The sequence below is a fragment of the Lates calcarifer genome, linkage group LG4, assembly GCF_001640805.2.
Source record: "Lates calcarifer isolate ASB-BC8 linkage group LG4, TLL_Latcal_v3, whole genome shotgun sequence".
Lineage (NCBI taxonomy): Eukaryota > Metazoa > Chordata > Actinopteri > Centropomidae > Lates > Lates calcarifer.
The window spans coordinates 2893773-2921038 of NC_066836.1; the positions used below are offsets into that span (position 1 = coordinate 2893773).

At 41.8% G+C, this 27266-nt stretch overlaps 2 protein-coding genes across 3 annotated transcripts in view; one reads left to right on the forward strand and one right to left on the reverse strand.

Annotated features, from left to right (window-relative positions):
• LOC108880939 (receptor-type tyrosine-protein phosphatase N2) overlaps positions 1-27266 on the forward strand; it is a 178760-nt gene that overhangs the window by 40882 nt on the left and 110612 nt on the right. The window contains exons 1-7 of one of the 2 annotated variants that reach the window (XM_051069788.1): positions 3727-4000; positions 4113-4186; positions 4297-4611; positions 5115-5155; positions 6094-6467; positions 14167-14253; positions 23869-23948. In XM_051069788.1, the coding sequence (XP_050925745.1) occupies positions 4144-4186; positions 4297-4611; positions 5115-5155; positions 6094-6467; positions 14167-14253; positions 23869-23948 (940 nt within the window). In that variant the 5' untranslated portion in view covers positions 3727-4000; positions 4113-4143. Of the gene's footprint in view, positions 1-468; positions 860-3726; positions 4001-4112; positions 4187-4296; positions 4612-5114; positions 5156-6093; positions 6468-14166; positions 14254-23868; positions 23949-27266 lie in introns of those variants that run through there. The other variant, XM_018672679.2, reaches the window with a different exon arrangement.
• LOC108880941 (tripartite motif-containing protein 16-like) lies at positions 1520-3470 on the reverse strand. Its single transcript, XM_018672683.2, has one exon. It carries the CDS (start codon positions 3453-3455, stop codon positions 1779-1781), a length of 1677 nt encoding a protein of 558 aa, XP_018528199.1. The 5' UTR covers positions 3456-3470; the 3' UTR covers positions 1520-1778.

The window sequence follows — 27266 nt, forward strand, 5'->3', positions numbered from 1 at the left end:
CCTGTAGAAATGAAACAGGAAACAGTACAGGTTCACTGAAGCTTTTTTTTTTTTTTTTTCCATTCACCTCACACGCGTACAGTTGCGTACAGTTGCGTACATTCACTCCTGGGCTGCACAGCCACATCTCTGCTCATTATTTCAGGACATTGTTTCTGTAATAGTGGCAGAGCAGATGGGACATTTCTCTTGATCCCAGCATCTGTATGAAGTCCAATTTTGTTGCACACACACATTTATACACATACCTTTTTGTGCTATTTTATGCCTTTATTATACAGTGAACAGTAGAGAGATAGTCGGCACCTTAAACCTCCAAAACAACATGAAATTCTTTTTGGCATCGCAGACACATTTGGATTTTAATATCACCTTCTCTGGAGCATGTTAGTTTTTATATCTACATGGACCCATGTTGTTTGTGTAGTGTTTGCATGTGAACACATCTGCTTCTCCTCTTTCTTTCAGAGTGACCGTTTCCAGCCAGGCGTCCCTGCAGACTTTTATCGCTCCAAGGCCCAGACTTCGGCTCAGAAGTCGTCTCCCTCCAGCTTCTCCTCTCTTTCATCCCTCCAGCCTCTGCAGAAGCAGAGACCTTTAGCCAACCAGCTCCTCGCCACACAGTCTGAGGGTGACCTTCTCCTGGGCGCCCTGAGGCAGTATCTCTCTGGGCATCTGTCCCTGCACAGCGGGGGGGTGAGCCCCGAGGAGCCCCAGGCCCCCTCGTCTCGCCTCAGGCCCTTCTACAGCAACGGAATAGAAACTTCTGGGCTCAAAAAGGAGACATCGAAATCCAGGCTTCTGAAGATGGGAAGAACTCAAGGGGCTTCAGTCAAGGACCCGCTCACGTCTGTGGATGGTGAGTGTTTGAAGGTGCAACATGATGGATTTTAACATCATGAGCATGTTCATAATGAGATGTAGTTCAGGCAGGAAGTGCAAAGCTGTGTCATCACCCAGCAATCACATACAAACTATATGATGCTATACAATCACTGTAATATCATCCAAACTACAATATATTCTCAGAAAATGTAAGACTGGGAAAGATGGACGATGATTCATTTCAAAGGTTGGTGCAGAGCTGACAGAGAGCTGAGTCACTGCCATGATATGAAGTGAGCAAGCTGTGAATTTCACGTGCTCTGATGTCCAACACGTCATCTCACCTAAATGACAAAATAGAATTTATTGGTGCCAGTGTTGTTGACAAAGCAGTCTCACTGCAAGGTCCATTTATTAGCTGTTCTGTAGCTTTCTACCATATTACACTGTCTGCATCAGCATTGCAGATTTGCATATTTCCAAGCTTTTAAATCTGCAGTAACTTTAACTTTTTTTTTTAATTTCTTGAAGCAGAACACAAATCTCCAACAAACATCAGTTATCGTGTCTTCATGGCTTCAGACTGAATGTGTTGTTGCTTTCAGACATCAAGTCCTTCTGATGAGCAAATGATTTCTTTATATTTTTCTAGTTCTTTAAGACTGTGTAACAAACTGAGAGCACAAACAAAATCTTTGTTTTAAAAAGCAACAACTTTATTCATGATGCTTGTTCACACATTTAATCAATAAAGTCTGTTAAATGAACAGATTCACTTCATCCACACAATCAGTTTGTTTAACCTGAATCTCACATATGGAAAAGAAAATAATGAACAATCTCCTCAGTGATTATTCCGCATACATTATAAAGCGCTGACAAAGACTCTCAGTAGCAAACATCAAGATAAAATGAATTTAGGAACTAAAATACAAATGTTACATGACTTCTGTCTATTTGAGTTTACGGAACTCAGCAGTGGCTCCATCAGACCAGCCAAACCAGAGTCCAGCATAGAGAGGCTGAGTGAATGTGGTCTGGACTCTGTGGAGGAGAGTCATGGTTTCAGAGACGCTGTAGAAGGACAGAATACCTGCTCTGTGATCCAGGTACACTCCTACTCTGGAGGACTGAGGACCTGAGACTGGAGTTTGGATATAGTTGTACAAAAATGAATAACTGTTTTGGGAACAATTTAATGCCCAAGATTTATCATTGTATCCAAATATGCATTCATTCAAACTCCCTGTTCTGCTGATATTCTTGTATGTAACTGCTACATAAACTCCTTCTCCTCTCCACTCCACCTCCCAGTAACAACGTCCAGTCAGACTCTCTCTACTCAGGACCTGACACCATTTAGTGAATCTGTCTGGGTGATTAGAATAAGACTGATGTTTACATGTTAGCGTTGCTCTTCTGTTTCCCTCAGATAATAACAGACGTGTGTTTGCAGTGTTTGGATCCAGTGTGATTTCCTGTGAATATCTTAAGAACTCAGCTCTGGTCTTGGGCTCTGGTTGTGACAGTAAAACATCCACTTCAGTCAGTGTCAGTGAGATGTTTGTCCATTTCTCTGTCAGAATGTCCTGTAGTTTATCTCTGAGCTCTGACACAGCTGCTGTCACATCCTCAAAGTACCTCAGAGGACGGATCTTGATGCTGGATGAGTCTGTAGATTCACTGAGTTGTGACAGTGAGGGGTAGTTGTGTAGAAACTGGTTGTGATCCTCTGTGTGTGAGAGCTGCTTCAGCTCAGCATCTTTCCTCTTCAGCTCAGTGATCTCCTGCTGCAGCTTCTCCTGAAGCTCTTTGACTCGACTCACTTCAGTTTTCTGCTGGGATCTGATCTGCTGCTTCACATCAGACCTTCTTTTCTCCATCAGACGGATCAGCTCAGTGAACATCTTCTCACTGTCCTCCACTGTTTTATCAGCAGAGCGATTGATAGCCTCCACCTCCTGTTGAAGCTCCTTCACATCTTTCTCTCTGTCCTGGATTCTCTGCTGGATTTTTAGTCGACTCAGCTCCAGCTCTCTCTGCCTCTCAGTCCTTTCTGCTGCAGCTGAGACTGTGTCGTGGCCTTTATGTTCATCCACAGAGCAGAGATAACAGATACACTGCTGATCAGTACGACAGAACATCTTCATCACCTCATTGTGATGAGAGCAGATGTTCTCCTGGAGCTTCTTGGAGGGGTCCACCAGCTTGTGTTTCTCAAATGATGGAGATTCATAATGAGGCTGCAGGTGTTTCTCACAGTAAGAGACCAGACAAACCAAACAGGACTTGACAGCTTTCAGTTTCCTTCCAGTGCAGAAATCACAGGCCACATCTTCAGGTCCAGCATAGCAGTGATCAGCAGGAGCAGCTTGGAGTCCAGTCTTCTTCAGCTCCTCCACTAAAGCTGCTAACATGGTGTTTTTCATCAGGACAGGCCTCGGTGTGAAGGTCTGTCTGCAGTGAGGGCAGCTGTGGATTTCCTTCTCATCCTCTTCATCCCAGTGGGTTTTAATACAGTTCATACAGTAGCTGTGTCCACAGGGAATAGCCACTGGATCCTTCAGTAGATCCAGACAGATCGAACAGGAGAAGGTTTCCTGGTCCAGCTGAACTCCTTTCTGCGCCATTTCTCCTCTCAGTGACAATGACTGTCTGAGTTTCACTTTCTGAGAACTGAAACTAGTTTGAGCTCTGATCTAAACATCATGTGTTTCTGCAGTGAATGGTTCCTATCAGCTCTTGCACTTCACCACATGTTGGTTCCACCCATCTTCAAACTGTAGATCTGAAGGGGAGGGAACAAGGAAACACGTGGACAGAATGGAGCTCACTGTGTTTGAGAGCAGGAAGAAGAGGGAGGGTTATCAGGCTTTGACTTATTCCAGGAAGAGGAGCAACAATGCGCATTTAAACTTTGCTTAATCATTTACAGTGAAGTCTTGGTTAAACTCTTTGATAATACTTATGGTTTAGTTGTAAAGTGCCTCAGGGTTTGGTGGTGGCTTTATTTCCCTGCATGTCTTTGACTGGACATAAACAGAGAATCAGTGACAGGGAGTTATCAGACTGAACATTTAATAAACTCTTTTTCGTAATTTGTGAAAAAACAGGTCAAAGTGTGTTGTGATTTTTCTGTTGAATTAAAGGCGGCAGATTCAGATGATATTTCTTTGTAGGTTCATCATACCAGATACACCTTTCACAAAGTCACAAAGTCACAAAGTCGTCATGTTGTCGTTTGATACATCGTTACTAAGAAGAATATTTATTATGTCTCATTAAAGTTTGGACTGAAAGCTGTAGAATAGCAACAACATGGAGCTGGTGCTGAGACTGTTTGTCAACTACTGTTTTCAAGGTGAAGACGAACTTTAAGTCTCAAGTGAACATAGGTTGTTGTTTTTCTGGTAAGAACACTTTCTATCTGATTCAGTTATTTGACCTCTTTTACCTCCATCTCTCCTCCAGAGAAGTTCATCGAGAACGTTTTGAAGAACGTCGGCAGGCAGCACGTGGATGTGGACGACCTGACACCGCAGGACCTGGATCAGCTGTCCAGCCTGATAGCTGACGCTCTTCAGGTGGTCGACCAGGACCAAGGATTAAACAGGGGCCTGACTCGGGTTAGACCTGGTCCACGAGACCTGGAGGGAGAGCTGAGGAACGGAGAGGAAGAAGAGGAGGAGGAGGCTGCCAGAGATGGGGAGGAGGAGAAGTTGTTGGAGAATGCTCCGACACTGAAACCACAGGAGGGCACTCCTATAGCCCCGGCAGCACTTCAAGGTAATTTCAGAGAGATTCATTGTGTGTTTTTACACAGTTAAAGTGCAAAAGCTGCAAGGCAAGTCCATGGTGCATACATAACTGTGTAGGTTGGATTAAACAAAAAAGGAACTCCGAATAGTTTGCCACAAGAGTGCAACATAAAAATCAATGTGAAAATGAATAGGAATTGTGTTTAGCTCAGTGTAAACACAGCCAGTTTTAATGGTTCAGCATCTACTGAGACCACTGCAACTGAAAATATTTACACTCCAGGTAAAAGCTTAGAGATAGATTAAAATAACGAGCCATATGGCAAAACTATGGCCTGGCTTATTTAGGAACCTGCAGACATATTTTTACTGCACATTTTCTGATGGTTTTTCAGCTTTCAGTACAAAATAGAAGATATGAACAGCTAGCTGGCTTTAAACTGATTACAACATTACATTTTTTCCTCATTCTGTCCCTGTCTTTGATGAACACAAAACATACAAATACATTTTTTCTCTTTCTCCCAACAGAGCGTCACACAGATACAGAGAAGCTCAATGTGAAGGACACGGTAAGCTTTCAGTTTGTGGTAAGAAAAAAACCATCTTAAATGTCAAAGGGAGGGCTGACATTATGAATAATTATGTAACATTCTGTACGAGGAAGGAAATGAACCTCGCGGCCTACAGTTTTCTTTTGTGTTTGACATCAGTTTCTGTCCAAAGGTGAAATAAACGTCCTGAGAATTTAGTGTTGTTGTGAGAGAATGACTTAACAACGATGTTAGACATAGAAAGTAAATGAAGTCCAGTTTTCAGAAACATCCTGGACTTCTGAATAAATGAAGCTCGTTGAATCACATGTTCAAAGTTCTCCTGTGTGAATTTTCAGGTTATTCTGCTACAAATATCATAGTTACTTAATGAATATGTAGTTATTATAATACTTTGGGCCTTCAGGATCTTGACAAGATGAATAATTACCCTGAAGCTAGCAGCAGAGGAATAATAGCATATTATTCAGTTTAAACTCTGACAGAATGGCTGCTCTTTGATTTCTGTGGATCACCCACAGATAAACTCCCACTGCTTCAGTTTCAGCTGTAAAGACAAAACATCTTGATTGAACAATGTCTCATGTCTGTACATTTTATTATAGAGGTTTACCAGTAAATAATTAGCCTCAGAGATGTGTTCAAAGTCCTTGATCTCCTGCTCAGACAGCCTCCACTCCTCTGATCTCAGTCAGGTTGTTTCCTGGCTGCAGGGACCTGCTCTCACTCAGACACTTGGTCCATTAGTGTGTGTGTGGAGGCTTTAAAAGCTTAAAATGGAGCACAGAAGGAAGAACATTAAAGAAAAACTATTAGATGATGTTTTTCTTCAGTTAAACAGCTTTTTTGAGATGTTCAAGAACCAAGTTTGAGAGTTGCAGTTTGCCAAACTGGAGATAAGGTTATTCGTGGTTGTTCGAGTTGTGTTGACCGGCCCCTCTCATTCTTCTTTCCAGGCTGAGAGTGGAAACCTCTTCACCAAACTCCTCGCCTACCTGGACAAAACTTCCTTCAGCACCTCTCCCTCAGAAAGAAACCGCAACGACGTCGCCATGGAGACACCCAGAGGCCAACAGGTGGGGCTGGAGAACGTCCAGAGTCGGACCAGCGAGGCGGGAGTGACGGTGCAGAAGAAGGACGCCACCCAGTCGGTGGAGGAGGTGTCGGAGGTGCGGGGCTGGATCAAGGAGGTGGCGCCCCCTCCTGCCTCGCTCGTGTACGACGAACCGCACAAGAAGACGATGCACGTACCCGAACTTCAGCTGGACGTCAAGGCGGGCAGGAAGAAGGCTGACGACGACGTCTTCGGCTACGTCATCACCGACACAGAGTGAGTACACAGCTGCTGACGTAGACGAGGTACAGAGGAAGTTCTGTCCAGCTGTTACATCAGAATATCACCAAACTCTGCTGGTGATAAAATATTAATAATTAGTTTAACTGACTGGTATTTAGTAAACTAATCGAGCCTGTCTCTAGTCTTTCAGTAGCGCACAGTGCATTTCCTTTTCTCTTTGTTTTGAACAGTGACGACCAGTGTTTTGCTCCCACAGTAATGGAGGCAGGAAATGTGTTTTGCCCATGAATACAAATCCTGTGTTTCTTTGTTGTTGCTATCAAAGAAAACTTTAGTTTCTCATACATCATGAAACAGGTGAACCTGCCTTTCATAGCGGGAGAGTTGATTTTATATTACCCAGGATGCAACAAGAGGGCACTGCAGGCCACCTCTGTCTTTCATTCTCATTCACACAAAAGGCTGATTTATTTTCATATTGATCTCTCTGATCCTCAGTTTGAGAATGAAGTCTTTGAAACAGCAACAAGTGTAATTCAGGCTCCAAGGCCTCTGTGGCTTGTCCCTTTCTTTCTCTGTTACTGAATGACATTCAGACCTGTACAGCAGAGAAGCCATAAACATTACTTTAAAGAGGAAAACATCTTTGAGATGTTGTTGAGGTCACGCTTAAGGCTTCAGTATGTTGAATGATGTTCGTCAGCCTGGTGTGCTGGTGTGAGTTTTCCTTTTCCTTGAACCTCCTTTACATTACTGAAACCTCTGTCCTGCAGATCGCTATGGCATCAACAGGAAACTTAGTCAGTGCATTAAACCAACAGCCTCCACAGCAGGAACATAAAGCTTTTATTTGTCTGCCTCAGGTAGATAAATATCAAAGTAGCGAGCCTATGTTAGTAAAAGCCGATCATTTCCAGACGTATAAGTGCTCAAATTAAGCAAGAAATTCAAATTTATGGTTTTAGTTTTTGTAGGAAAACTGTTCTTGCATTTTTGTGACAGATGTTTCATCGACTGTTCGTCTGTTAAATATCACAGAGCAAACAAACCTGGGCCCCATTTGCAGATAACAAGCTGTCAGTAGTAAGAATATTTTTTTGACCTCTGGAGTTTTTATTTGCGGTGAGTGCGTTTTCATCCTTTTATGATTATGTATGAAATCAGCCGTGGATGTCATTGTGTTGTTATTTCTGCTTCGAAGGCTGCAGCAGGGAACATTAGTAAAATCACTGTTTTTGTCAATGGAGTCTGGTAGTGATATATAGCGATGTTTCTGGTTAAACAAAAAGGATCTGACTCTTTAATAATGGTCTATCTCTGTAGGAATCCTATTCACAATGTTGTCAGACACTTACAATAACGATCTGAGCCTGTCAGTAGCAAAAACAAACACTGTAGTGGTCGAACTTTGCCATAGACGACTGCCCATTGGATTACACTGCAGCAGCAGAGTATAATGTTCTTGTTCAATATTGTCCAGGTTCAGAAATAGAGGCGTTATGCTTTAAACCCTTAGGAGAAAGATTCTGGTCTTGGTTAAACACAGAAAAAAGTCTAAAGTGACTCGGAGCAGGAGACACTGTGATCTGTCCTTAACCTTCGACAAAGCTAAACACAGATGGACTCAGGGATGCAAAACCCTGGTCTCTGGTATCAAATGCTGCACTTTGTACGCCCACAATCCACCACAACAACCTCCTGGCAACTCCGGTCAGGTTCATAAAAAGGTAGAGGATGCTCTAAATTCGACACTGGGTATATGATTAGTGTTTACAAGGTGAGACACTCGCTGTTTTCTGTAACACCACTTGTCAGGAGAAGCATCTCAGCATCTTTTAGAATATGTTGTTACACTGAAGCTCTGTTCCCACTGTGCAAATAAAAGGCAGGTTTTTATATGTTCAAGCTTGGAAAAATCTTCAGTCAGCAGAAGCTAAACTTTGACAGGAAGTGATGCAGCAATTCTGAGAGATACCAATACATTGAGTTTCAACAGCTGGAAGGTTTAAGATGAAGATGTCTGCGTCTTCAGTGCACTCAGCAGATTCTTCTCCTTCTCCTTTACTGTGACTCTTCAAAGCGTCTCTTGACATGTCCCTGAGATCGCTGAACTTCAGAAGAACACCAGAGTCGTCCTTGGCAGTTCACATTGTGTCAAATCTCTCATCATGAGAGAGAGAGAGAGCGAAGCGCGGCATCAACCACAACATGGAAAAATGCCACTTCAAGACTTCGTAACCAGAAAGAAAAAGACTCTTCATCGGCCTCATGAAACAAGTGCCTCTCTGTGATACAAAGCTACTTTTGAACCACAGCAGTCTCACTATCCACATCTCTTTACACAGTTTGTTTTATTTTTTTGAGCAATTACAAAACCTAAAAGCCTTTCCTGTGTGAAAGACGCTCTGACACTGTGGGTTACAGTCGTATCTGGCTGCAGTGAAGGTGGTGAGGAGCTTGTTTACCCCGTTGACCTGGTTCAAATGTCGTACTGGAGATGGCTACAGACCTGCAGCCTTTCAGTGAGAGATGGCTTCAACAAGAGCATCGCCTGGTTCCAGACTGCTCTCCTCAGTGTCAGCAAGGCTCTTAAGGATTGTCCATTTTGTCTCTACATAGAAGAATCAAGTAGATTAAAAAAATCCAACAATATCCTCAACTGAACAAGAGGAAGAAGAAAAAGAAGAAAAAACATTTTGGCATGAGACAAGTGCCTTTTCTAAAGTTGCCAAAAACAAATTATTCATGAAAATACATTAATAATAAATGTAAATATTAAGATTACAGAATTCAAAAATGCTAAACTGTGTCAAACCAAGTTTGAAAAAGCAAGTCCTCATCTGTTTCTATGAAAAGCGTGTGTAATCTACAGTATGACTAGAAAATAAATCGATTGATTCAGTCGGCTCTAGATAGAATACAGGAGTGTTTTTCTTTTTGCTAAATCGCAGCTTTAAGGAAGATATGAAGGATAAACAGGATTTTGAATTAGATTTTAAATTCCCCACTGAGAGTGAAGTGTCCTCTTCTGTCAAACACAGCACTATGGTAATAGAAATATAAAATACAAAGTCCCTGCTGCAGGACTACAAGTGTAACAAGACAGATTAGACGCAAAGTTCTGACATTTTGGAGCTGTGGCAGAGGTGAAGGCTGATAACAGAAACCTACCAGCGGTTCTCAGTGGATCACCTCCTCCTGTGGCCTTGGGAGAGGAGGAGGAGGAGGAGGAGGAAGAAGACAGGGTGATTCATCACAGCTGGAGGAAAACACCTGCTCTCGAACACACACACTCACACATGAGCTTTTTTGTTTTTTTTAGCCACCTTTTAACCCTTCAACCTATAAATGCTTTTTCTCCCACACACTGGACATGAATCATGATGCACATTACTGTTGTGATTTGCATCTAAAAAACCCATTTAAAAATGAAAAAATTGTAATATTAAAAAATCTCTAAAATACAAACTGCTGAACTACATTCAGTTTTTAATGGATTTCACTCCCTAATTAGCTTAATTGATAAAGAGGGCGAACGGGGTAATTGGCAGAAAAAGGTTATGTTTTTCTGTAAATCCAGAAATGAATAATAATCTATAATTATGTAATTTTTAGAAAAGTACATTTGCCTTCGATCCCTCTGGATTTGTTCTCTTCCCCAGTCTCCCATTTTTATACCCTGCACTCTAACAGTAGTTAGTTTCACAGCTAAACAGTATGTCCACATGCACTACATATATTTCATGACCAGATATGGCGTCAAAGTTCGTGTTTAATTTACTTTTAATTTGTAAAAATCATATTTACTACTGTATTTCCTGGAAAGGTCTTCAGTAGCGGCACCTTGGTAAAGTTACAAAGACGCTTTTCCAGAAGAGGCTCAGTCTGAAATTATTGCACATTGTCTGGTTTTATGTTTAAGGAGGTGATTTCAAATTAGCTGAATCGTACTGGTGGCGTTCTCCCAAGGTGTTTGCTGAGGTAGCTCGGTAGAGGTGGAGGGATCGCCGGAGAAGCCCTGAGGACAGGAGGTGTATTTGATGTTGGAAGAAACGGTCCTTCTTTTGTTCAGTGAAACCCCTCTCTTATTACGACATCCAACAATCCTCTCTGTGGGCAGATTCAGGTTTGACAGTCTGCAGGATCAGGACAACGTCCTCACCAGGACAGCAACATCAGCTTTTTTAATCAAACACTTAAAACAATATCTTTACTCAGGATTTCCTGACAAAATTTGGGTGTGACCAAACATTTAGGAAGTAGGTTCAGGCTAGTGTTTGTGAAATTGTGGACATAGAGTCAGGGAATGCTAGCAGCTCAGGTTGTACTTTAGATTGTTATTTGCTAATAAACACTAATAATTCATCAGTATTCGGTCCATAAACCAAATTATAGGATAAACTGAAATGTTGCCCTGATGATGGAGCTAAAGGAAAAGTCAGGGGATCATGAACATTATTACATTCATTAGTTCATCCAGTCAGTTGTGTGGATATCTGCACTGATTTTCAATGGAATCCATCCAGTAACCACGAATGTCAACCTAACAGTGCCGCTAAAGGAATCGTCACATCATTGGATGAACAGAGTCAGTAGGATACATCATCTGGGAACCATGAATGTCTGTACAATAGTTTATGTTGAGATATGTAAGTGTAAATGTGAAAACTTTGGCAATCCATCCAAGAAATGTTGAGACATTTCATTCTTCTAGAGAAGAAGTCAAGTGACCAAAACTCCATCTGGGGACCATGAACTGTATGTTAATCCTAGTTGGTTGTGTGTTATTGTAGGAGGGTTTTCACTCATTACCCTCAGATCCAAAGTTGTTTCAGCTCCTCTTGTTGCTGGATGTTTTGTAGACGCTGCAAGTAATCAGGTTCAGGGGATCAGTAGAGGTGGTTTTGCTGCTTTACATTGGAGGAGACACTGGACAGTACAGGCTTTTGTTTGCTGTCTTTACAGTGAGAATGTGTCAGAGCAGAATGAAACAGAATCTAGGATAAAATTCATCAAAAGCCGGTCTCTGTTTGAGAAAAAATCCTGCTGTTACAGGCTGTCATATCCGAGAGGGATCACAAACCAACATACTGTATGCTGCAGAGCTAATGTAAAAGCTGCTGTGAGGTCCGCGGTGCAGCTATCAGCGCTCAGGATCTGCAGGCAGAGTGATCACTGGTGTCAGATCTGAAGCAGCTGCTCGGCACTGTGGAGGGCTGACTCATACTGTGGGCTGCTGAAGCTGCTGTCTGCTCTCTGGGCTGAGGAAGTGGGAGAAAAATCACTGGTTGTCAGTAACTTTTCATACATTTTTATTAACCATGATTCAGCCAGAGTCAGCCATATTCTGTTATTATGTGAAAAGCAGTTTAAGTCAGAAACCTTGGGATTTTCACCACATGAGGCCCCATTTTTGATGCTATTTATGGCCATCAGTGTTTTTACATTCAGTAATTAAATGTTTATAGAGGAGTGTTAGACATACATGCACAGGGGCTTCACAGAACATGATAAATGGTCGTGTTGGACAGACAAAGATAGTAATATCAAGAGAACACCAAAAGATGGTCATGCTAATTCCTAATATATTTAAAAAGTGAGTGATTTGCAGAGTGTCTCTCTCCGTCTTCCCTCCCCATCTTCACCACAGATGACTCCTGGCGTTGGGGGAGATATCGTGCCTCCTGCAGGTGTCTGGAGGCGTCTCCTCTCTGCATTTGAATTCAGCAGAGGGAGCTGAGGGGAGGTCAGACGAGTCCGCAGCAGATAGGAAGCAATTAGCTTAGAGTTCGGATATTGAGCTTTAATCGTGAGCTTCCAGCACACATACACGCACAAACACACTCATCCTGCCGGCCCTGTGCATGTATCGAGGCTTTTTTAATTGACTACTTAATTTGTTATTCCTCCATTTCTCTGCCATTTTTTCTTCACAGTTTGGTGAGATTTTAGTGAGCTTCTAAATTTAGTTGCAGCTGTGTGTGAACAGTAAAATATAGTCAAACTCCTGATATTGATATTGATCAAGGGATTTAAGTCTTGCTGTCATACAACAACCTTGTATCATAGCTTAGGGACTGTTATAGAACAGAGGAAAGGATGTAAGGAAAGATATGGAGGACAGAAAGAAAGGAGAAAAGAAGATGGATACATAATGAAGGAAGGAAACGAAGGAAACAAAGGATGAAAGAAAGACAAAAAAAGAAGGGGAAAAGGAGATGAATAGGAAAGCTTAAATGAAACTGAAATAAATTTCAAATGTTCAGACATTTATTGGACAACTGCTAAAGCTGAATATAAATTCAGGATCTAGTCTGACTCTGCTGAGTAACCAGTAACATGAATAAATCAACCACAAAACTCTACTCAAGTACCAGGCCTACCTTTAAGACATGTAGCTTATATACTACTAAAAGAAGGAAACGTCTGTTATGGGCGTTTACCTCACATGTGATCATGGACTGTGGTTTATTACAAGAATGTGACGAGGAGTGAATCCACATGAGAGATTTACTTTAACACATGTCATTTATTAAAACTTAAAATCAGCACGTGTGGCTCCTGTGCTGTGGAGGTGCTGAAGGTGCAGGATGTCAGTGAAAACATAGAGTCAGTTTTTATTGCATATGAGGGCCCAGGTGAGCTGCATCAGCCGATGACCCCCTTTGTTGGACGTTCATTCATATGGGACAGTCCAGCACTCTGGTAGAAGAAGGTACTCAGCAGCTTGCCAGTTTATTTCTCTTTTTTCACACACAAGTACAAATGAAGAGAACTTAAACCAGTTTCTGAACGCAGTCGGCCAAAATCCTCAAACAGCATTAAGTCGTGTTCTACCACATTTCAGCCAAATTGAACCGACACAAGTGGAATTTATTTCTTTATCCGTCCAGAAACATGGATGTACTGTAAACGAGTCGCCGTGAAGTCGCTTTCTTCTGCTTCCAGCTCCAGTCAGCCCACATCTCCAAACACAACAGAGGTCATTCTCATTGTGGAGAACAGACAGAGTCATTCCATTTGTTAAATGACTGTACAGGGTTGGTGCTTAGGCTCTGACCTTGTCACTTCCTGTCAGCACATATTTAAGAGCTTAGAATGAGGGAGAGGGGAGTGACGATAACAAGCCTTTTGTCTACGACCTTCCTCACCTCTTCAGTATTCACCTCGCCGCCAAACTGCACTTCCCTCCGCTCTACCTCTCACCTACCTGACCTCACCTGGGAGCTTTTGTGGAAAAGCTGGAGAGTTTTTGTATTTCATTCTTTGCCAGACTCTTGTCTTCTGTCTTTAGTTTATATGTCTGACATTACCTCGAGACGTCCAGAAATATTTAGTATTTACTCTGATTTCTCCTCTTTATGATAATCTTTCTGCCATGTTGAATTATTGCTTCTTTTCTGATCCAGCTGTGATTAAAAATAAGGACGGGTGGATTCGAGAGAGAAATACTTTGAATATATTTTGGTGCAATGTACAGGTTTTGATTTCTCTAAATTAGGAGGTTATAAAACATTTACCTTTACCTCATTAGTGTTCACCTCACATCACCACGTCAATCAAAAAGTTTCATTACATTAGTTAAATTAATTTGCCCAATACAGCCAGTTTCCTAAGAAGCTGTAAATGCAGTATCATCTTTAACTTTACTCTCTTGGAGAAGTTTAATTTATTTTCTCTCTGTCCTCCACTCTTCTCCTCTTCCTGCCTGCCTCCTCGTCACCGTCATCAGCGGGCTCCAGACAGACGAAGGTGTCCACCTGATGGAGATCCTGGCTCGCCTGGCCAAAATCCAGATGACCGACTTCGCCGAGCTCTCGTACGTATGGCTGCTTTTCATCTGTCAGTCTCACTCCGGCAGAAAAACACACAGCGCTCGCTCCTTCCTGCTGCGTTAATGCTGTTTGTTCTCATAGAGCGAGCAGCTTTTCTCCAGGTATAAACCATTCATTTGTCCAACTCTGTGGTGGAGTATCATTAAAACTGCAAACCTGCACATTTACTGTGTTTGCTGCCGCTCTGAATAATCTATTGCTATTGAGACATGTTGATCAGGCTGCACCTGCTCTGGTTAAAAATGCCAGTAAATGAAATCTGTTCAAAACAGAGCCAGCACACTGGAAGTGACAAATTTCACACCGTGCGTGTATTTTCAGCAGCAGCAACCCGGCAGTATAAGTGAAACATTTCCTCATTCAAATAAACAGCAGCCTTTCACACATTCATCCACAGACGACCTATGCTGCAGACCTTTTGTCGCCGCACAGAACAACAGGGTGCAGAAATGTTCGGCTGTGAGTTTTAATAAATAGTGTTTCAGTCTGATATATCCATTTACACAAAATCACAACAACTAGGAAGAACTCTGGAAGTGCAGACCTCCGCTAAGCCTGATTTCAGATTTCAGTCTGCGTTTGGATCCAAAAGGCACAGCAGAGTAAAATTTTATTTCAAAATCTGCTTTATAAAGTGCTTTACCAAAGACTAAACTTAGACAAGTAGACAAATATTTTCTGGCATGATGCATTCCCAGCCCCTTACCCAACTGAAGCCTTACCCTAACCCAAAAGCCAAGTTAACCTACAAACTAAACCTTCTAAACTTGTTGGCTTCGGCATTTTGGTTTTCATGAAACTGTTAGTCGGCTCCAGGTTTTAGGACCCCACAAATACAGTAAAACAAGTCCACACAGAGCACCAGCAGTGTGTTAGGTAGCTAAATATAAAAGCATTTTAATGCTTATAATGTCCTTCTAAAACTCTCAGCGCCTCTGGACATGTAGTTGTGCCAACTGTCAGACGGCCAAGCAGTTAAATTAAACTAAGAATTACATTTGGAGAAAGCTTCAAAGTTATCACAGCAACATTTGGAAATCACAAACGACTCTATCTTCATACTATAAATACTGTAGGAGCAGAGGTCTGTGGATGACTCATCTTCAACATCTATAGTGTACTTTACGTTCCCGGCAACTGCCGTTTTCTACCTGTAGGCTCGAGTGGGCGGCAATTTTCTCAAAGGGCGAGCATCACATACTGAAGCTCCTCAGATATTCCCCGTAGAGGATGAGCAGCGTCGGCTCATCCACAGTCTACCCCCCAGCATGTCAGATCAGAGAGGGCAAACTGGTGGGATCAAAACAGAGAGATTTTCCAGTGGCACAAGGCGTTACAATCACAAATGGGGAAAAAAGGGAAGAGAAAACATTGCCCTTACAGAGTAGGAATCCAAGGACGTCGCCTAATTTTTATTCTGTCAACATTTTTTCCTGCTCCGGAGGGGGGGGGGGGGGCAATGAGAGCTGCTTGTCCGCGTTATTGACGTGTTGGAGTCGAGCTGCTGACTGCAATCATTTATTAATGAGACTGAACTCTACCTGAACCCTCTCCCTCTCTTTCCTCTATGTGTCTTTCTCTGTCGCTCACTCACTCTCTGTTGTTATCTGTTTCTCTCAGTCTTTGCCTCCATCTCCTTCTCAGCTTCTTCTTCCTCTCTCCTCCTCAGTCTGCCTCTGTCTTAGTTTGTCTCAGTCTATTCCTGTCCTCTTCTCTCTCTTGTCACTCTCAGTCTCTCCCTCGCTCTCTCTCTTTTCAGAGACGCTGCTGTGCTTTACCCCCACAGGTGACTTGACAGGGGGGTTGTGAACACTCTCAATGCGGCGAGCTGCAACAGCAAAACAAGTGCTGCTGCAGTGGCTTTCAGCTCAGGATTATACTCAGTATATAGAACCCTTTATTTTAATCTAGGTCTTAATCATCACCTCTGTGAAAACATAGTATGTCACCAAGTTAACAGCTGAGATCTGGGAACCATTTTGGCTCAAAAGTTCATACTCAACCTCGGAAATAGTAGTTTTTACAAAACAATTCCAACTCAAGGTCCTCCTTACCAACTTTAGCTGGGGCTTTCAGTTCATCAGCAGAATTAGCACCACAGGCTTTATCTGATACTTTCAGCTCTTTAGGCCCCTAACACCTTTTGTTTTAAAAGGTCATGTGACGAGAAGGTCAGGAAACGGGGTGTAAGTAAGTTCATGTAGATTAGTTAAACCATCAGAGGTTAATTCCTGAAAAGCTGGTGGTAATCATTCCAGGAGTGTGATGATACTGAAAGTTAGGGCTAGTTTGATCAGCTCAGGATGAATAATCAGTGTGGAAACTTTTTGGCTCTTCAAAAGGACAAAAATCGAGGATTTCACTGCACAGGAAACTGTAACAGAGTTCGATGTGTTAACATTAAGACAGGTCTGTAAACTGTGATCTATGTTTAGTACACAGAGTCAAAATATCTATCTACCTTTTCTCTGTGATCACTTCTTCTCGTTCTGACTGAATTAGCTTTAGAGACTTCACCTCCTTCCCAGATCTCATCAAATAAGTTGGTGAGTACGATGAAGTAAAACTGATGGTAATGAAAATAACACTAAGCTGCAATAAACTGAAATTAACCTTTCACTTCTCCTTCACTTCACTTCTCGTCTTAAAGTAAAGTTTGACTGCATGTCAGTGGCCACGTGCCTCACAAACACACACCACCCAACCTGATAATACCAGTCTTCACAGCACCTCCAAATTGCCAGGAAGCCAATCAAACCCATGAAACAGAACATCACAACTTGTCGCTCTGTCTTCTCCCTCCAGCTGTTTTGGTTTCCTATAAACGAGCCACAGAGCAGTTGTTTTGTTGTTGTTGTTTTTAAATTATCTTCCTTTTTCCAATTACCTCCCCTCCATGGTTGACACTGTGACCGTTGTTATGCACCCATTCAACAAAGCACAGGCACCTTTTCCCTCAAATGACTCCAGTGATGCATATTACAAAGACCAAAACTGGTTCTTGGGCGAGGCAGCAGCAACACACTGACAAGTATTAGCAAAGTATGACCTGCTGATCTTTGTGCATTTGAGAGGAAAAGTAAACTCCCATTGTTCCATTTCCATTAATAAGTAGTTTGTTTACAGTAGAAAAACGTCAACATGAAGTTTACTCTCAAACTTAAAGTGCATTTTTGAGTGTAGTGCAGCAATAGACACAAAGCGACAGCAGAAGAAATGTAATTCATTTGTAGATGATCAGACAGCTCACAGAACCAAATAAAGAAATGATCTTTCTTTTAATCGATAGTTTTTAAATTAATTAAAGTGCATTCTCCTGTCATCATTAACATGCAGTGTAATCAGTGCTCTAATTGTGATTACTGTCTTCTGTGGAGAATCACTCTGGTTTATTTATCTCTTATCTCGTTTGTGCAGCATGTTTTTATGGTATTATCGAGTATTGATTTTTCAGTGACAGTCACTTGGTGTCGGCCAGTGTTGGTTATATCGTTGTTTGTCCTGGCTCTGCGGTGGATGGATGAAACTTCTTATATCGTTAAACCAATGTGTAGATTTACCACTTAACACTGTGACAGTTTGTTTATATGTAAATGAGAGTTTTATCTTTATTTAGAAATTGAACTTAAACTGAGGAAAAATTCAGAATTCATGTGTTCATGCGTTTATTTTTGAATGTGAGGATTGGGTCGAATGATTCTCACACACACACACACACGCATGAACACATACATACCTTCACACACTCTCCCTCTCTCCGCCCCCGCCACCCGGCCTCGTTGTTCTCGCGGCACCTCGCCGTGCTGCTCGGCTGCTGTATAGAGTCCCTGGGTGGCCCGTACTGTTCTCCTGTTCTAATGCACCTTTTGTCTTTGTTCTCCCATTCTGGGAATGACAGGAGGGAGCTATACACTGGGGAGAGTGATGGATTGGAGGCGAGAGAAAGCGAGAGAGCGACAGAGACAGAGAGAGAGAGAGAGAGGGAGAAAGCTGGGGGTCTCTTTTGTTGCGAGCGCAGTGAAAGCCCAGCAGGGGGAGCCGCCTTGACAATTTGTCAGAGGCGCCACGCTTATTTTCCAAGGCCGCCCGGCTCCTCACCACCGTGGTCACCTTCACCAGAAGAAGTAAAGCCCAGAGACAAAGGCCTGAGATTGACTCTGAGCCTGCAGACGCTCAGCCTGCCCCTGGTCCTCACACTCTCCTTTAACCTCTTAACATCCAGTTTCCTCCTCATATTCCTCTTTATTTAAATATGATGAGCTCGTCACTGAAGCCAAAGGATGTTTACACAGAGTGAATTCAACACCCTTTTTTTTTCACTGGCACTATTCCATCAAATGGAAATATTACAAATGTCTTGCACTTTATTTTACACATATTTATACATAAACTGGCATTTCTTTGTAGCCTCTACTTGAATGTATACATTTCTGTGGGTTTAGCTTCACAAAATGAATTCAATTTCCCATATTTGGGTGAACCAAATCCTAAAAGCAGACAGGTTACAGCATTAATATCAAGAAAATGACATATTAGACAGAGTCTACATAATAATAATAATGCACTTCTTTTTATAAAAACACATGTGAGGAAGAAGAGACTAAACGACTGGTTTAAAAGCAGCTCTTTCTGCTGCTCAGGTTAGACTTAACTCCACCATTATCAGGAGTGAGAACTATAAGGAGCGTCTCATTGATATCAGTCACTTTATGTGAATCAGATTTTCCTTTACCATGAAATACTCTGTGTCATCCTGCCTTGATTATCTAACAGAGGTGTAGCTCTCATGAAGCTCTAAATGTTGTTTTCGAGCTCTGATCAGATTCAATTGGAAGTTGTAGTTGTAAACATTAGTGATTGGTATTTACAGTGTTGAATATTCAACACATAAACGAGCAGACTTCATGTTGAGTATTTTATGTTGCTTGGCTTTACCTCAGCTTTAAACCAAGCTCACCAGAATAGTTCTAAAACAACAAACAAGTGGCTCTTTAAAGTATATTGCTTAAATGAAAAACTCAATTTTTAAGGAAGACGAGTCAGCAGACGCAGATTTGTTGGAGCAGAATTGTCTTAACATCTGTTTACAACGTTGTAACGTCGAGAACATACTGTATTATCATCCTCATTGATTACCTGATTTGCCTTTATCAGTGTGAAGGGCAGAGTAAAGCTCAGCACTGCTCAGAAAGCTTCACATCACATCAACAAGATGATGCTGTTTCCAGAGACTTTCCTGTTGAATTTGTGTTTTTGTTATTGGATGAAGTTGTCTTTAAGGTGTAAGAGGTTGTATTGACTGTAACTGAACTGAAAGTACTGTACAAAGTCATAGCTGTCTCTGTGTGTCCCTCCCTCGTCCCTGCCCATACATTTATCCTGCCTCTCAGCCACTTTATAAAACTCCCCTTCATCCTGAACACTGCAGGCACCTCAACCTTACACCTCACACAGTAGCACCAGATTAGCATATCACAACAACAAAAATGTCCATGAACAAAGTAGTTAGCGACCTGTGTAACCCCAGCCGCTGAAAAGACAAGAAAACTTCCCTTTTCTAGCAATTTCCTCTCGGGGGGGGCCGAAGCCAGAGAGCAGCGGCAGTTCAGTGAGCCTGCAGCAAAACTTCCACACTGGCAACATATGAATCATAAAAGTGAGCCTACACACTGTGCCAGGACACAAAACAAACCTGGAGAATGACTCACACCCTTACGTTTCATTTGGAACAATTCGATACTGATTAGATAATACTGATGGTGAGCGCTTTCACCGAAACGGCCTTGGAAATGTTTTTAGCTGCCGCGGCGGCCTGATAGTGGTTGAGGGTGAAAGCGGCGGGCGGGAGGAAAGCGCTGATGTGGGTGGCTTCGCAGAGCCTTTGACTGTAGCTGGCCGCCAAATAATGATGGCTGTTGTGTAACCGTCACTGAGTGTAGACTGGAGGTTTTTTCCTTGATACAGGAGGGTCGAGGTGATGTAATGTCTGTGTCTGAGCTGAAGGGTCATATCAAAGAGCTGCCACTAGGAGGAGAGAGCGGGCCTGAACTGGCTGGATGTGAGGATGATGGAGCGGATGTAGACTGATAAGGCCAGAGGTGTGAACACTGCAAAACATCTACATCTCTCTCAGTTATTTAGTCCCAGTTATGAATCTTATTCTCTTGGAACAAGTGAAAAAAATCTGCTATCGCGTTTTTATTTGATTGCACTTTGGTTCAAAGCACAATAAAGAGTGTATGTGCAGTTTTTTTGTTCTACAATCAGCTGCTGCTGGATAAAAACCTCATCTCGCTCCAGTTTTGAATCCTTTTTTAGTACAAATCACCTTATTTCAAATGTTTAACTAGAATAAGTTTCAATATCTTAACACAAACTTAGAGATAAGACATGGAACAAATAGAGATAGGTGACAAATTAAAGGAAAAACCTGAGAATGAGTGAAGAAACAGGGTGAAAGTGACCATAGTGCACAAAGGGGTCACTGAATGGTTTCCAGAGCCTTAAAGGATCAATGCCAAGGAGCACTGAAGCTGGTCTGGAGTCTCATGTTGGCCCAGCACCTCACTAAGACACCACCTGTTTCACTCGTCTTCAGATCATTAGATTTGTAGCGCTTAGTTACAAAGAAAGACGACTGGATGAGGTGGAGATTTTCACAGCACAGACAGAGTTTTCTTGAGTTCAGTATAGTTTGAGGTTCAGTGTACTAATTATAGAGCTTTTGAGGCTCTCGCACTTTTATATTTCCACTCAGGGACTTTTTTCTTCTCTCCTCCAGAAAATATTGTATTTTTATTCTGGCTGGAGTTAGTGGTGACTTTCTACATTCGGCTTTTACAGTCAACATTGGCTGGGTAAAAATCTGACTGAGAAACAGCCCTTCTCATTTCAGTGACATGTTGACTTTAGATTTCTTCAGATCAGGGATTCTTCTCATTTCTTGTTAAGGAATCCTTTAACTAATCTGGAACAATGCTGAACATGTATGTATGAACATTTATGACTTCATGTTGTTATTTTTGATGTGCTGTGTATCGCGTCAGTGGAAGTCAACAGAATAATACGAACGTTTCTATCAGCTGTACGTCTACTTTGGATGCTCAAGTGCACGTCAGTGCTAATACGTCCTTCTCTTCTAATGGTGTGTTTTTCTGTCCTGTGGTTTCCTATAGTTTCTAGAGATGTTATCGTTCTGTCAGCCAAACACTGAACTCATGTTTTATCTCTTTAGACATGACAGGATTGGTTTCTGTTGTCAGTCATACTGTAAGAGTAGCTGTCACTTTGTCTACATAGTAGGATACTGTACATCATTTCAGTTTAGCACAACAAACATGACTGCAGTACTATTTTTTTGACCCTGGCAATCTGTTATAAAAATGCTGCTGCATTAGTTTTTTTTTTTTTTTAATCTATCATAATGGATTTTGAAGTGGTTTTGTTGGAAAACTCCAGGACAAATGAATATATAGTGTTCACTGAACACTGTAAGAAATAAGGATCAGAGTCTTTTGACATGTTTTTCATGGATGACAGACACGTCGCAGGTTTCTGGGCTTACAAGTCTCAAGTTGAATCCTCCTCATTAATAATATATATCAGCAGTAGCGTGTTTATATCTCAAAGTCTAACATGTTATAAGTCTGACGTTTCTTCTTCCACGTGACAAATACGAGCAACAGAAGATGGAGAAATCGCCTCCTGTGAGCTTCTTTGCTCCAGTCGGTGACGAGGTTATTTACAAGGTTCAAAGTCGATGTGGTGTCTTTGTGTGGGAGCTGCCCCGGCTGCCAGAGGCCGACAGATGGATATGTGATCAACTCAACATGAGTGATTTTCCCTCTTCATCACACACAGAGACTTTGCCTGCGCCGGCTGATGAATCACTTCATAGATGTGACAAATGTATCCACCTCAGAGGAGGAAATAATGGTCAGAAAAAATGAGCCGGTGCTTTGTGTGTGGAGTTCCTGTCACAGAACGGCCAAGACTCTTTGGCTGCTCAAATGTTTTTTTAGATTAGACTCCACAACTGATATGATGTGGAGTGTAGTAGCAGGTACAGTATAGAACAGGAACATAAAAGTAAAGGATTTACTTCTTTTCTTTTTTTAATTCAAGCACTTAGCTTCACCAAGTTTCCCCCCTGGGGATCATTAATTTGACCCAGTCTAATTAGTTTGTTATTGCACCTTAAATGTTGGAGTGTAACATTACTGCTGCATAAAAACCTAGTGAATGTGAGTTGGGTGCTGTTTGTGTTTTCTTTGATGCACTGACCTCAGGGCCCAAGAAACCCAATTAAAAACCCACAATAACAGTTTAAAAAATAAAAAATAAAAAAACAGAAAAACCCCTGCATGGCTGGGAATATGAAGCGGCAGCTGTTTATCCAAAGATTTGAAAAGTTTTTTTCTTACCTGAGAGTTGGTTTAGCTAAATTAGTGGCATTGAAGCGCTGCTGGATGAGTTGATGGTTAGAGAAATGTTGATTAGAAAACTGTCTGAATTTTGTGTTTGTGTGTGTAAATGTGACTGAATTCAGGTTAAATATCAGTATACATGTAGGACATTTTGTCCATTATTTCTCTTAATTATTTTGCTGCTCATATGACTTTGTTTTAATTTTCTACTGACAGTTAGGACAGTGAGCCGTTTTTCTTTCTTTTTTTTTTTTTTTTGAAGAGCACACCCACAGCCTGCAAAACCACTCTCCAAACCCACAACCAAAGTGCAGCAATTTAAATCCATCAACCTGAAACAAAAACCACTTTCCTGAATCACTGAAAACATTTTGAATGTTTTTTTCTTCCCTGCCAGCAGCATTAGGATAGGACCTGCTCCATTACTGATGTCACCATATTTTATAATAGTGTTGTTACAGTAGCAGTCACTTCCTATAGCAGCTCACAATACGTCCTGGAGGGGGACCTGGTAATATATCTTCCTGCTGGGCCTTTAGTCTGAATTACAGCAGGAAAAACAAAAGGTTAATCACATTGGGAGACTCCGCTCTGCCTCTGACCACCCAGCTTCTCTCTGTGTCTCCCTCAGTATTTCAATTCAAGCTGCTTTATTGGCATGAATGTTGGATGAACATGGGGGGAAAGCACCTAGAAAAACAATACAGATCTCTCTCTGCCCGTGTTGTCTCCTTCTCATCGTCCTCGCTGTCCCGGTTTCTGTCACCCTCAATTTGTGGCTATCACGACAATATGTCACCATACGTCGAATCAAAATGTAAATGTATCATAAGCAGAGCTGCTGGAAATGTATTCGCTCGTATCAGAGCGTCCTCTTGTTGATGACCAAACTCCTCTCGTCCCCGACCCCCTTCTTTTCCTTTCCCAGTGTGCTTAAATGCCGGCGGGCGCATTACATTGAGATTCAAGAGGTTATCTCACAGTGGTGATGGGGATTGCAACAGCCTAAAGGATCGCCACAGGTTAAAGCCACGTATGGCTGAGCTTTAATGAGCACAGCTCCTTTTCTCCGTCCGTCTGGAAAACAACACATCGTCGCCGTGGAAAACAGATTCTGACGATGTCTTTTGTGAAGCTTTTAACTGTGTAAATGTGTGTGTGTGTGTTTTACAGGGTGGTGGGCCCCGCTGTGACCTTCAAAGTGAGCCCGAACACTCAGAACGTCAGCACCGCAGATGTGGCCAACGTGGCTGGTAGGTTCTCCTTGGCTGAGTAATGTTGTCTTTACACTGACAGAGAAAAAGACAGGCCATTATCATTGGCTCGCTGCTGCACCTGAGGCCCCAGATGAACATTTTTCAAAACTTAAGACTCCTCAGTAAAATGTGTTTTTTTTTTCCTTCCACTGAGATTACTGCCATACCCATGCTGGAGGTTTAGGGCATGTTCTTCTATCCCTTTGTGTTCAGCTTGGTTTAGTTTGCCTAACTATTTGGTACTGGCTCATTTTGAAAGGAGGCCGGCGCTAAGGGAAGCCATCAGAGAGTTGGATGTGTGCCTAAAAAAAAATTTAAAAAACAGGCACAGAAACACCAGAACTTTATTGTGTTTGGGAACCGAGTCAGTTCATTAATGCGTATGCAAATAGGAAAAGTCTATTAAGGTAATTTTTTATCAGTGTGCACAAAAGTAATCCAGTTCTCTGAGCTAGGTAGCTGCACTGATTTAACCAGATAAAGACATAAACAGCAGGCTTCAGCTTCTCAGAAAACATTTCTGTGAAAAAGTCTTTCTTCAAAAGACGTTTAACCAAAACGTCATCAGAGCTTTTTGAACAGCCCCACTCCACCATCACATCAAACTGCCTTTCATCTTCCTCGCTCATATCACTTATTCACCTGTATTAAATAAAGATGCCGTGGGACCTTTGCTCGTGCCAATGCTGCCTCCTGCTAAATATATTAGCTAATATGCTAATGCCCCCCAAGCAGCCTTAATCCACTCTGAGGCCAGATCCAGCCTACACAGTGTTTTCTGCTCGAATGCTTCCAGGTCCACGTCCTGATTATTCTTTTCAGCTACAGGACAGAGTTCGCTCACATTTAGCTGCGCCAGAAAACAACTGATTGTTCTCATACATACTGTATCTCAGACTGAGTGTAAGTAACACATCGTTCTGAATTTTCTCATTTTCACTGATTAGAGAAAAGAAGAAGAAAAGAAGTGATATTCAACCACTGCAACTGAATTGTCAAAATTATTTGGAGCTAGTTTGAGGAAAGTTTATCGTTGGCACCTTGTTTAATTTCAGTTAGCTCTGGTTTGACCACCTAAACAAGACTCCAGTAATAAAACAGACACGTGTGCAACAAACATTACATTTGTGGACGATGATGCACTCAAATGCAAAAAGTCTGACTGCAGTAACATGAGGGATAAATTCCTTTTTCTGTTTCATAAATACATGTTTCTTGTAAACATTAAGAAAGACTTGCTCATTGTCAGTTGGTCTTTTTGTCCACCATCTTTTTTTTGGTGATTCTGTTTCAAGAGTCAAAATGTCTCAGTCCTGCCTCTGCTCCGTCACATGGAGAGGGACACTGTAGTAATGAGTGTGTGTGTGTGTGTGTGTACCGGGCTACAGCGTGACTCACGGTAATGAGGCGAGGGTGTTGATGAAGTGGGGAATAAAGAGAGGAGGAATGTTTGCCATTAGCCAAGCTGTCAGTCCAGGAGGAGAGAGAGAAAGAGAGAGAGAGAGAGTTTCCTGATATTCCCTGGGCCCAATTCCAGACACACACACACACTATCACACACCCCATACACACACACACACACACACACACTCTCCAAATCACCTGCACTGGGAAATTGGTCCTGTCAAAATAACTTACATGAGTAGCTCACTGTCTGTTTTTTCCCCTAACATCTTATCCTGGCTTGATAATTACAACCCCACCTCCTGCACACACACACACACACACACACACACACTCTTTGCTGCTTTCTCTGTCACCCACACACACACACACTTTGTGCTGATTATGCAACAGCTTCTCTCTGTCTCTCTGTTTTTAAGTGCTATTGTTGGCGTTCTCATTTCCCGCCCGCCGGCTCTTGCGGGGTCACGGATGAGCTTCGATTGTTATTAATGCAAACATTTGACAGAACGTGCTCGAAATGAAATATGGCGTCCTCTCAGCTAAAGTGCAATAGTGTGGGCGGGCCGTCTTTAAAGTGTCGTTTGTCATATTCAACTAGAATATCAATCCATCCCAAAGCGTACATTATCCCCCCCTGGCTGGGGTTTATAGTGCTTTTCTGAGACATTAAGCTTTACACGGCCATTGTAATGACGGCGTTTTATCATCATTTATAGCCGCTCAGCAGCGGATGGTAGAGATTGGACGTCCATCTCTTCTGTCACAAACTTGTGTGTTTGGGTGGAATGCTTTTGGCAGCTGTGTTAAAAAAATAATTCACTTTTATTTGATTTAACCTCCATGAACACGTCAGTAAGACGTCAGAGCGAGCCAGAGAAACGCTTCAACAAGGAGTCATGGTGGAAGAAGAATTCAGATCCTCTCATGGAGTCATTCTGGAGACTGTGGTCTGCAGTGCTGTTGAACTGTACTGCATTCTACCAAGAGAAGTTTCTCATGTTCAGAAAATGAGTCATGACGACATTGAAATGGACAACTGAGAATATGGAGAATACTGAATGAAGCCTGGTGACCTTATTACATTGGCTGCATCTTGTCTAATGTTAAGTAGCTCCTCTGCATCTGAGTGATTTGGCCAAAATCTAAAAAACAAGTGACTCAGACCTGTAAAGGAGTCGGTGCTTAAATAGAAAAAGAGAACACTTTTCCAACTTTTTTTTTTTTTTTAGGGAGTGGGTGATCATTTCTCTATTTTTGTCTCCAGCTATCTATTATCAACTCTTCACACTCTTCCCATATTTTTGGTTTTATATTCTACTCTCTCATTAATAATTCCCTAAAGGGCATGTCGTAATTAGTAAGATAAATGTAGATATACAGTATTTATATAGGTCTATGGTATTAGCAATAATCATGTAATATCATTCACTCATTATACATTATCTATATTATTATTATTACAGTTGCTATTATTGATAATGAGAATGAGAAGTAGTAGTACAGAGGTAATAAAGTCATTAAAGGAAAATTTACATATAAATTATAATTACATAAAGTAGAAGTACCTCAGCCACCTGCCCTCTTACCCTTTTAGACAGTATGTGATATTGTTGGATTACTGCTGATCCTTTAACATATAAGCAGCATTTTAATGTAGCTATCTGTTTATCTGTGCCACTGGATCACTGTAGTTGTGGTCAAATAAATGTAGAGGAGGAAAAGTTAGAAGTGCTCTGAAATTTAAATGCACCCAGATAAATGTACTTAGTTAAACGTGACTATATATTCGATTTTTCTTATTTAATAAAAAACCTGAGGCCAGTTCTGAGCGCCGCCTCGCACGGGTCCCGTTTCAATCTCATCTTTCTCCTTCTTACACCGGATCGATCCTGACCCCGGCCTCCGGGT